The following is a 12,698-nucleotide window of genomic DNA, read 5'->3' on the forward strand; positions in this document are numbered from 1 at the left end:
GGGACACTGTGCATATGTAAAGCACCAGCAAATGGAGATTGAATTTCAACTACTGTCGATTTGGTATTCAGAAAAAATACTGTCAGATCCTTTGAAATATCTTGGGAGGTCTTGTTCTGAGCTTATTGACTGAAATTTGCATGCAAAATTAGCCACAACTGCATGAGTATTTGAATAGGTGCCAGGAAACCCAAAAGAAGGCAATGCTTGATTTCTTCCAGTGATGCTATTTTCATGCAGTCATGAGGCTTGAAATTGACAGTTTGGCAGGTTGATTTAATTTGCTGGCCCTTTGCATATTCACCACTGACAGCTAAGGATTCCCAGGCAAGCCTACTAAGTCGGTTTAGTTATCTTGTGACATGGCAACCTGGGAGGAGAAACATTTTTTCCCCTTAATTTAGTTAGATAAATTTTGAATGACCCATTTCAGCTTGTTACCAGATGTCTACAAGCTGTTTAACATCCTTTAAATTAAAAACCATCTTCACTAATTATTTCATGTATGTATTATGCAAAGTCATTGTACTAACTTTAATTGAATGGTGGCTAAAATTCGTTCTTTAAAGTTAAAGCTCTACAGATTGCTAGTTCTAAGTTATATAACCCCTAGTGAATAGCAGCAAGGGAATACTAAAAATCTATACTATTTCTTTCCTTTACCCCTGGCTATCCATTCACAGACACACTTGAAGCACGTCAGTAAAACCACAAAGGTAAATGGATGATAGAACACCTCTTTTTATACCTAAATAATAGGGACATTTAGTGTTGCCAGAATTGCTAACAGACACATGGAACAATTTTCTGTAATTCTGTCTTGTTTTATAGCAGCATATATTTCCTTTTATTTTCCTACTTTTTTTTTTAAATCTGCAGTCGTGGTCTGTTTTAGATTTGAGATGTTTCTGGATAGTTTTCTTAGACATAGAAGTGAAACATTTTAAAATGCAGTTCTCAAACTTGTTTGCATATTAGAATCACCTGAGGATCTTATAAAAATTCCAAAGCTCAGGCCACATCCCAGAACAATTAAATCATAACTTCTGGAGAGAGATACAAGCTTCAGTAGTTTTGGAGTCTCTGCAGCTGATTCCAATATGCAGACAAGTTTGGGAACCAGTGTTTTAAATGAACATTGGTCATGCCTCTGGTCTTTATGCAGGTTAAAAACTCAGAAACAAATTTACAAAAGTAGTAAGAAAGACCAAATCTGCGTTCCTACTTCTTTGTTATCTCTTCTAAGGTTTTCTTCCATATTTTCAAAAGCAGTTAGAGATAAAATCCTACTTTGCTTAAAACCCACTAAGTGTTTATCAATGTCTTCCAGGAAATTCTGGTTTCATCTACTAATTATATCTCATAAGTTGGTACTACCACACTTCATAATATAGTGGTACATATTTACTCATGTGTATGTGTATGCGAATAAATACATGAAAGTCAAGAGATACACTCAGTTCAATTTTGTCTTCTTAATGCATATCAGAAGGTCACATATTTTGGGAGATGTGTCACCATATCTATTAAAACATAGGAGTCGTCATTTTAAGTTATTTAGCAGTGAAACTCAGTTTTACACTGTGAGGATTATGTTACATTTCCTGCCTGACAGAACAATCTTAGGAATCACTCAAATGCAAAGAATTCTCAAACTATTAGAAATCCTAAATGAAGCTTCAGGATTTCAGAATATTCTATTGGATTAGCCAAAAACTTCATCCAGATTTGTCCATAATGTTTGTCTTATGGAAAACCTGAACAAACTTCTGGGCCAACCCAAATATTTCTTTTAGATTTTCATTGAAATATAAAAAATTTACTTGGATAGTGAGGAAAATAGAGCTTGGTCCTTTATATATTTGTATCATACTTTATCATCACTACCTTATTAATATTTATTTCCCATTGTTGTATAGCATTACAAAAGCATGATGTCAAATAACAAAAAAAATACAATTTAGTAACAAGTGTGGGGAACAAGCACAGATTAGGGGAGTCCAGTGCCTAACAAGCTATGGAGGACTCTTCAAGAGATTTAAGGCAAGAGGAGTTTTAAGGCACTTTAGAAGAGGCCAGGGCTTCTCTGGTGGCTCAGTGGTAAAGAAGGTGCTTGCAATAAGGGGGACATGGGTTTGATCCTTGTGTTAGGAAGATCCCCCGGAGAAGAAAATGGCAGTCCACTCATGTATTCTTTCCTGGGAAATCCCATGGATAGAGGAGCCTGGTGGGCTAGAACCCATGAGATGGCAAAAGAGTTGGACACAACTTAGCGGCTAAACAGCAACAGTAAGAAGAGGTCAAGCAGAAACAGAACATGACTGATTAGAAGATCAGGGATTTCCTTTTAAGGCTAGTGGGTTCTATTTTCTAGGGTAAGGTAAACTAGCTGAAGCTGGGTTGGGGGATTGTGATTGGTGTATGTTAAGTTTCCTTGACAGTGATGTATTTTGCATTAATGTTTTGATGCTGAATTTGGTTTTGATTGACTGGGCCAGTCCACTGGGGCAACTTGTATTTTGTGGATCCCAATATACGAATTACCTTTATCTTGATGGGTAATAATCAGTAGGGATTGTTAATACCTTGAAGAAGAAAAGCAGAATTTCAGCAAAACATGTTTATCAAATCTGTGGAAAAGGAGACAGTAAAAGGGCTGGAAAGTACATTACAAAATAGAATCAAAATCCCCAAAGATCACAATAGACTGGGAAGATACAGCTATCCAAAAGATGATAGGGTCCTATACTTGGCTATAAAATGCCAAATTTTCAGCTATACAATGGGAAAAATATGAGACTTAATGTATGTAAAAATATTTTAGGAGGTTCTGTTAAATCCTTTATGTCTCAGTTTATAATGCATGCTGGAAAAGCTTACACAAATTTAGTCTGCATCTGTCAGGAGTCGTATACTTCTCATAGTACACCTGAAATATGAAATTAAATTCTGGACATAATGATCCATCAAAATAAACTGGTGTACTTTCAGGAGGGATCAGGATGGGAAAGCTTCTCAAAAGCATTTATGTTAAGAATATCCATGGATGGAGGAGCCTGGTGGGCTGCAGTCCATGGGGTCGCTAAGAGTCGGACACGACTGAGCAACTTCACTTTGACTTTTCACTTTCATGCATTGGAGAAGGAAATGGCAACCCACTCCGGTGTTCTTGCCTGGAGAATCCCAGGGACCAGGGAGCCTGGCGGGCTGCCATCTATGGGGTCGCACAGAATCGGACATGACTGAAGCGACTTAGCAGCAGCAGCAGAGATGTTTTTCTTAGAGAAACCACTGTTACTGGTGTCATATAACTGTGTCCAAATAGATTGTCCATGTAGAAAAGGGACTGGACTTACTTTTCTAGTCAGCATTAACACTAGCACTTCTAACCTTCTTCCCTTTATTTTTTTTTTTTTTACACAAACTATTAACGTACTATTTCAAACTGTTAACACACACTGTGGTAAAACTTAGTCCTCTTATTTCTTACTTGTACCCCCACCCCACTAGGATGAAAGCTACCCAAGGGCAAGAATTTCCTTAAGTGTTTTATTAAATGATGACTACTCAAGAAATGGGACTAATGGGGAGGGAGGTGGGAGGAGGGTTCAGGAGTGGGAACTTATGTACACCTGTGGTGGATTCATGTTGATGTATGGCAAAACCAATACAGTATTGTAAAGTAAAAAAATTAAATTAAATTAAATTTTTTAAAAAACACATTTAAAAAGAAAAAAAAAAAGAAATGGGACTAAGATCAATGGGTGAATGGCTCAGAGATTCAAATTTTGTCCTACACTAAGAGAAAACTTTCCTTTCTGTTAGAAATTATTAAAACTTTCTGCCCTGGCTCAGAAAGTAGTGAGTGTTCTAACCTTGAACATGTCAAAACATGTGCTTCCTGAGTTTTACACTTAGAGAAATACTATAGAAGTGATGCTGGCAAGCTTGTGATATTAGATAATCTAAATTCTTGATGAGATTTTATAATTTAGTAAAATCTATTTACACAAATTTTCTCCCAATATATTTAGACTAACTTTCTCTCTTAACAATGAGAACTAGTAAATGTTCAAATTAAATTTACAGCTATATATATATATGTATATATATATGAAACCTGTGTTATTATTTAGTCTTGAACTTAAAGGAGGTACATTTAACAACTCTTCTTCTTGGGTTTTATATCTCTCCCTTTTTCCAAAATCAGTGATTCTGAAACACAGAACTTACGAAATTTGGGAACAGTTATTGTAGAAACATCCCAGAAAATAAGTCCAACAGAAGACAGACGAGACCAGAAAGAAAGTGACCAAACAGAGGACAGCCAAATGCAAGGAAAAGAAATAGTACAGATATATCCAAATGACAAGACCCCAAAGGTATGTAACAGTTTTGATTAATTATAGACTGTTTTAAATTTCATCTCATGCATCATAACTTAATTTTTCTTGCCAGTGATTTAATTTGAATCCTTAAAAATTGTTTTCTTGTAATATGCAGTGAAAATACTCACTTTTAAATAATTTTCAAGTACTAATTTGTTAAAAAATCTTTTGCATAGATAAAAATGTAAGTAGATATAATTTTCCTAAATATAAATCTTAAAGTATCTCAGCCAGAAATAAATGTGATAATAAGTTCATTACTGTTTTCAGGTACATAAAATATATGAAGAGAAGAAGCTTCTGTTTTATATTATCTTTCATAATAACAAATTTAGTCTGACTAAATCTTTGGATTTCTAATTTCTACCTAGTGTAAATACATTAGGTAATGTATATACATGTACAAATAAATACATGCTGCCCAATGTATTTAGTTTATTTTTCTTATTTCATGCTAATGTATTTTATTCCCCAATATATTTTAAGTCTTGAAATATTAATGTTCTGAGACAACTTACTCAGTAATTCTTTTTACTGATATGTCATTAAAGGTTTACTATTTGGCATAGATCAGTGAAAAACTAAGAAAAGATAATTTTATTTTGTTTTTAAAAAAAGATTAGCTTTGAATTAACCTGTAAGGTTCTTTAAAAACCTTGTCTAAAACTGTTTATTTTTTGAGATCTTGCCAGAACTTTGGAGCAAAAAGCTCAAGAATGACCAAAGTTTATCTTGGTTACTACCATAATAAAGTTTAGATGAAAAATTATATGCTAAGTACATGCTGATTGAGTGGTTGGTTGATAAATAGTTTTTAAAGAAATCTATTTTGCTACACATTATTTGGTTGGAATTTTTGTGTAGCTGAAGTTGATTATGTACAGCTTAATCAACTTATAAATAAAAGAAACTCATCTGAATAGATCTATGTACATTGTTGGGAGTCAGAAAATTATAGTTGGTCAAATTGTACCAATTGTGTTTGGCAAATATTAGAACTTCTTACTTCCAAGGTAACCATTATCTTAATTTTATTTACTCCCCTTCTTTTCTTTATTATTTTATCTCTCCTAACATGGTTAATTTTGTCTGTTTTTTGAACTTTATGGAATCTATATTTTATTTTGTCTCTGGCCTTTTTGTTCAATATTATGGGGAATATGTTCATTTTTATTGTTGTATATTATTTCACTATCAGAATATATCACAATTTATATACCCATTCTACTACTGAATTTTGGGTTGCTTCAGTTTGGATTTCTTGTAAATGATGTTGCAGTGAATATTCTTGTAAATACAAGTATGGGCATTTCTACAATGAAATGCCGAGGGGTAGGATTACTGCACCATAGATTATGTGTTTCTAAGATTTTAGGTGATACTGTTTTCCAAAGTGCAACCAATTTGTTGCATTCCCTAGCAGACTATGAACATTTTTACTGCTTCTTATCAACATGTGTTAAGTTAGTCCTTATCTCAGCCACTTTTGTTTGTATATTGAGTCATATTATTGTGAATTAATGTTCTATGATTACTAATAAGGTGTTAAATACCACTTCTTATAATTATTATTCATTTGGAGTTCTTCAGTGAATTGCTTCCTTAAGTGCTTCCCACTTTAGAAATGAATTGTCTGTCTTTTCCTTATTCATCTGGAGGAGTTCTTATGTATACTACATATGAGTCTTCTGTTGATTATATTCTTGCCCTAGGCCATCCTGTGCCCTTTCACTCGTTTTAGTGGAATCTTTTGGGGAATAAAACATCATAATACTAACGTGGTCAAATTTAATAATTTTTTCCCTATGAATAATACTTTTTTATGCTCTCTATAAATTTTTTACCTACTTTGACTTCAGTATTTTTATACTACTTTGTTGCCTTTTTCTGTATTGTCTGATTTACTGTTTTGATTTTGACCTCTATGTCTGGCATTGATTTTTGCATATGATGAATGATAGGGATTAAGTTTTACACTTTCCCCCACTCTGTGCAGTAGCACCACCTTTGTTGTAAATCAGGTGTGCATATACATGTGGGTATGTAACTAGACTTTTCCTTCTGTTCCATCAATATATTCATCTATATCATACTGTCTCATCACTGTTATTTTATAGTAGTCTTAATTAATAATAGAACAGGTCTCCCATCTTGTTTTCATTCAAGAGTCCCTTCAGTATTCTTGGTCCTTTGTTCTTTCGAATCAGCTTCTCACAAACCAACCTTTGGGATTTTGATAGGGACTCTATCAATATAAATTAATAATAAAACAATGAGAAGATTCTGAAAAGTAGAGAGGAGACACACCAAGTAGGGATCTCAGAATTGGAGGAACAACATGGTTGGTAAGGTCTCTGGGTTTTCATTTTGCCTCATATATCCTGGCCTGGATGCTGAAGAAATCTGCAACTTGGAAAGGCCAGTTGGTCAGATGATAGAAGCCCCCTATAAAACCCTATTCTCTCTAGTCAAAGGACCAGGAAATGGACAGCCCAGTAAAACAGAAAACTTTTACATAATAACTGCCCTACCCTAGCCAAACACCATGGGAAAAAATGCAACCCTACCTCTGCCCTCAACCAGTAAAGACCTAGTGAGGAACATACACTTTCATTCTCACCTAGCTGTAAGAAGGCATGCCTTCTCCCACTTTCAGGTCCCATTGAAGAGCCATTAGTAATGACTCTCCCCTTTATGCCATTAGAGGCCACGTAGGGAGTTGGACATGCATCAGTATCCAGCAATGAAGAGATGGCCCTTTCCTTTTGTAGCAGGGTTTCTCTCAATTTCAGAGGTCAAGTACAGAGATGGGGACTTTCATAACCTCCCATATCTATAAAGCCTCCCATACCCTGTCCACTATGTCAAGAGAGGCCAAGTGAAGAACAGAAACAAGGTCATGCTCCAGTTCCCAACCAAGGTGATATAAGCAGAGGTCTTTGGGGAGCCTGAGCTTTCACCCCCAGTGATAATGAGGTGCCCCTTACCAACCAGGATGTCATCAGAGACTGGACTTGCATCCCAGCTGGGAAGTACTGAGGAATACAACACCTAAAATGTTCAGAATATAATTCAAAATCATTCATCATACCTAGCAACCAGAAACACCTCAACTTGTATGAAAGAAAGATAGCAAGAGAAGCTAACAGCAAGATGACACAGCCATTCAAACTGTATGATAATATAGTAGTTTAAAGTAGCTGTCGTTAAAAATGCTTCAAGAAGCATTTACAAACAGGCTTGAAACAATGAAAAACTAGAACATCTCAAGAATGAAGTAGAAATTCTCATCAAAGAAATAGAAGATATAAAATAGAACCAAATGGAAATTTTAATGAAAAAATAATGGCTTTGTGTTCCCACCACAAAGGATGTCATCATTGCCTACCACTCAATTTAATGTCAAGACTGGTGATACCAAACACCTCCCAGGAGGGGAAGAAAGGTTTAACACTTACATAATGGAATAGAGAACCTAGAAATGGATTTACAAGTATGAAAAATAACTGATTTTTGAAAAAGGTGTAAAACAGTTCAGTAGAGGAGACAAGTAGTGCTGGAAAAATTGGAGATCCCTAGGTAAAAAAATGAACCTAAAACTCACACTTTATACAAAAATTAACTTGAAATAAATCACAGATAGTGATATGTAAAGCAAATTCTAAAACTTAAAGAAGAAACCATAAGAGAAAATCTTAGAGCGTTTAAAATTAGAGCCTGCTGAAGAGTTTTTAGACATGTTATCAAAAACATGGTCCTTAAAAGAAAACACCAGTACATTAAACTGCATCAAAATTAAGAACTTTGCCTTTGTGAAAGACCCTGTGAAGAGGGTTAAAAAAAAACAAAACAACAACAACCATGAGACAGACCAAGAGGAAGTATTTATAAAACCATATATTTGACAAAAGACTGATATCTTGAATATATAAGGATTTTTGTTGAGACTCAACAGTAGAAAAATAATTCAATTAGAAAAGAGGCAAAAGACATGAATAGACATTTCACAGAAATGAATAAATGGATAGCAAATAAGCACTTATAAAGATGCGCAACATCATTAACCATTAGGGGAATAAAGATCGAGGCCCTGATAAGATACACATCTATTAGAACAGCTAAAATTAAAAAATACCAAGTGCTGACAAGGATGCAGAAAAATTGAATCTCTCATATAGTACTAGTATATCTCGTATATAGTACTGTGAATATAAAGAGGCACAGCATTCTTGGAAGCAGTTGGTAGTTTCTTTTCAAGAAATTATATGCTTTCCATACAACCCAGCCATCTTCCTCATGGACATTTATCTCATAGAAATTAAATTTATGTTTACCCCAAACAGTTAAACATCTGTACATGAATGGTCATAACAGCTTTATTTTTAATAGCTAGAAACTGAAACAACAAAATTTTCTTCAATAGCTGAATGGTTAATCCATACTATAGAATACTACTCAAGAATAAAGAAGATATACAGGCTTTTGCTATATGCAGTGCCCTAGCATTGTGACCTCAGATTTCTCATCTGGAGTTGGAGCCTAGACTTTCCTTTCCTCCTACATCCTGTGTTGCTATTAAAATGAGTTTAAAGATCTGTATGCATATCAGGAAGTAACAGTTAGAACTGAACATGGAATAACCGACTGGTTCCAAATTGGGAAAGGAGTATGTCAAGGCTGTATATTGTCACCCTGTTTATTTAACTTATATGCAGAGTACATCATGAGAAACTCTGGGCTGGATGAAGCACACGCTGGAATCAAGATTGCTGGGAGAAATATCAATAACCTCAATATGCAGATGACACCACACTTAACGGCAGAAAGCAAAGAACTAAAGAGCTTCTTGATGAAAATGAAAGAGAGGGAAAAAGTTGGCTTAAAACTCAACAGTCAGAAAACTAAGATCATGGCATCCAGTCCCATCACTTCATGGGAAATAGATAGGGAAACAGTGGAAACAGTGGCTGACTTTATTTGGAGGAGCTCAAAAATCACTGCAGATGGTGATTGCAGCCATGAAATTAAAAGACGCTTACTCCTTGAAAGAAAAGCTATAACCAACCTAGACAGCATATTAAAAAGCAGAGACATCACTTTGCCAATAAAAGTCCATAAGTCAAAGCTATGGTTTTTCCAGTAGTTAGGTATGGATGTGAGAGCTGGACTATAAGGAAAGCTGAGCGCTTAAGAATTGATGCTTTTGAACTGTGGTGTTTGAGAAGACTCTTGAGAGTCCCTTGCACTGCAAGGAGATCCAGCCAGTCAATCCTAAAAGAAATCAGTCCTTACTATTCATTGGAAGGACTGATGCTGAAGCTGAAACTCTAATACTTTGGTCACCTGATGCGAAGAACTGACTCATTTGAAAAGACCCTGATGCTGGGAAAGATTGAAGATGGGAGGAGAAAGGGACAACAGAGAATGAAATGGATGGAATCACTGACTCAAGGGATGTGAGTCTGAGTAAGTTCCAGGAGTTGGTGATGGTCAGGGAAGTCTGTCCTGCTGGGGACACAGAGTCAGACACAACTGAGTGACTGAACTGAAAGATCAAAAAGGATTATCAGTTGGCTTATATTTTGATGGCCACTTTGCTTATTGCTTATCTCTGAATTTGTTTGTTTGGGCTGCAACGCATGGCTTGTAGGATCTTAGTTTCCCAACCAGGGATCATACCCAGGTCCCGAGCAGTGAAAGCCCAGAATCCTAACAACTGGCCCACCAGGGAAATCCCTCTGAATTCTTGCTTTACTTTATTTTTGGCCTCAGAATTTACCGTAACACTTTCTCATGTTTAAAACATGATTTAAGTATGCTTACTTCAAAGTATATTTCTGGGTTTTTCATAAGTAGTAACACTGGAAATGGAAGCCTCTTTTTAATTTTCAGTTCAGTTCAGTTCAGTCGCTCAGTCGTGTCCGACTGTTTGCGACCCCATGAATCACAGCACGCCAGGCCTCCCTGTCCATCACCAACTCCTGCAGTTCACTCAGACTCACGGCCATCGAGTCAGTGATGCGATCCAGCCATCTCACCCTCTGTCGTCCCCTTCTCCTCCTGCCCACAATCCCTCCCAGCATCAGAGTCTTTTCCAAAGAGTCAACACTTTGCATGAGGTGGCCAAAGTACTGGAGTTTCAGCTTTAGCATCATTCCTTCCAAAGAAATCCCAGGGCTGATCTCCTTCAGAATGGACTGGTTGGATCTCCTTGCAGTCCAGGGGACTCTCAGTCTTCTCCAACACCACAGTTCAAAAGCATCAATTCTTTGGTGCTCAGCCTTCTTCACAGTCCAACTACCACATCCATACATGACCACTGGAAAAACCATAGCCTTGACTAGATGGACCTTAGTCAGCACAGTAATGTCTCTGCTTTTGAATATGCTATCTAGGTTGGTCATAACTTTTCTTCCAAGGAGTAAGGGTCTTTCAGTTTCATGGCTGCAGTCACCATCTGAAGTGATTTTGGAGCCCCCCAAAATAAAGTCTGACACTGTTTCCAGTGTTTCCCCATCTATTTCCCATGAAGTCACGGGACCAGATGCCATGATCTTCGTTTTCTGAATGTTGAGCTTTAAGCCAACTTTTTCACTCTCTTCTTTCACTTTCATCAAGAGGCTTTTTAGTTCCTCTTCACTTTCTGCCATAAGGGTGGTGTCAACTGCATATCTGAGGGTACTGATATTTCTCCTGGCAATCTTGATTCCAGCTTGTGTTTCTTCCAGTCCAGCGTTTTTAATTTTAGGTCCAGTTAATTTGATACCAAGTAAGGTAACTAATTGGAGAACTAAATGGCAGCACACTCCAGTATTCTTGCCTGGAGAAGCCCATGGACAGAGGAGCCTGGTGGGCTATAATCTATGGGGTCGCAAGAGTGGGACACTAGTGAGCAACTTAGCGCACACACATGGTAACTAATATTGGTAATTTGGTAGTTCAGATTTGGATCTTTTTACAGTGGTCAGTACATGACCAGCACATAATATTAATGCAATCTTAATGATTAAAGAATTGATTAAATAATTAATTTAAAATCAAGCAAAATAAAAATACCTTGAGAAATGAAACATATTTCATTTATAGGAAAGTATTTAATTAAAAGGAAGTTCCTATCTTAGATAGGAATTTATGGTATTTGTGTTAATCAGTTTTTTCCTTTAAGGACATGCTTTATATATAATTTAGTATAACATATATGTCTGTCAATATAAAATATATGGCTCAATGTCAGAATAACATTCAGTTATATTTTTACTTTCCTTCAATTTAATTGGGTTTTTTGAAAACAGTTCTTTTATTTAAAGAAATAATTTTCTAGATTAATATTGTTCCTGTTTCCCTGGCAGTAAATTCTTAAACAAGATGATATATTTTATTGTTAGGATTTGTAATATTTTTAAATATATATTTATTTTAATTGGAGGCTAATTACTTTACAATATTGTATTGGTTTTCCCATACATCAACATGAATCTGCCATGGGTGTACACGTGTTCCCCATCCTGACACCCCCCACCTCCCTCCCCATACCATCCCTCTGGGTCATCCAGTGCACCAGCCCCAAGTATCCTGTATCCTGCATCGAACCTGGACTGGTGATTCATTTCACATATGATACTATACATGTTTCAATGCCATTCTCCCATATCATCCCACCCTCGCCCTCTCCCAGAGTCCAAAAGACTGTTCTATACATCTGTGTCTCTTTTGCTGTCTCGTTGGAGAAGGCAATGGCAACCCACTCCAGTACTCTTGCCTGGAAAATCCCATGGACGGAGGAGCCTGGTAGGCTGCAGTCCAGGGGGTCGCTAAGAGTTCAGCACTACTGAGCAACTTCACTTTCACTTTTCACTTTCATGCATTGGAGAAGGAAATGGCAACCCACTCCAGTATTTTTGCCTGGAGAATCCCAGGGACAGGGGAGCCTAGTGGGCTGCCGCCTATGGGGTGGCACAGAGTCGGACACGACTGAAGCGACTTAGCAGTAGCATACAGGGTTATCGTTACCATCTTTCTAAATTCCATATATATATGTGATAGTATACTGTATTGGTGTTTTTCTTTCTGGCTTCACTCTGTATAATAAGCTCCAGTTTCATCCACCTCATTAGAACTGATTCAAATGTGTTCTTTTTACTGGCTGAGTAATACTCCATTGTGTATATGTACCACAGCTTTCTTACCCATTCATCTGCTGATGGACATCTAGGTTGCTTCCATGTCCTGGCTGTTATAAACAGTGCTGTGATGAACATTGGGGTACACGTGTCTTTTTCAGTTCTTGTTTCCTCGGTGTGTATGCCCAGC

At 36.6% G+C, this 12,698-nt stretch overlaps 1 protein-coding gene across 3 annotated transcripts in view; it reads left to right on the plus strand.

The window, feature by feature from the left end:
- The window catches only part of CNTLN (centlein), a 357,273-nt gene that overhangs the window by 260,135 nt on the left and 84,440 nt on the right, over positions 1-12,698 (plus strand). For all 3 annotated transcript variants that reach the window (XM_060409518.1, XM_015093231.4, XM_027964566.3), the window contains exon 16: positions 4,211-4,382. In XM_060409518.1, the coding sequence (XP_060265501.1) occupies positions 4,211-4,382 (172 nt within the window). The remainder of the gene's footprint in view (positions 1-4,210; positions 4,383-12,698) is intronic.

This window comes from Ovis aries, chromosome 2 (genome assembly GCF_016772045.2).
Source record: "Ovis aries strain OAR_USU_Benz2616 breed Rambouillet chromosome 2, ARS-UI_Ramb_v3.0, whole genome shotgun sequence".
Lineage (NCBI taxonomy): Eukaryota > Metazoa > Chordata > Mammalia > Artiodactyla > Bovidae > Ovis > Ovis aries.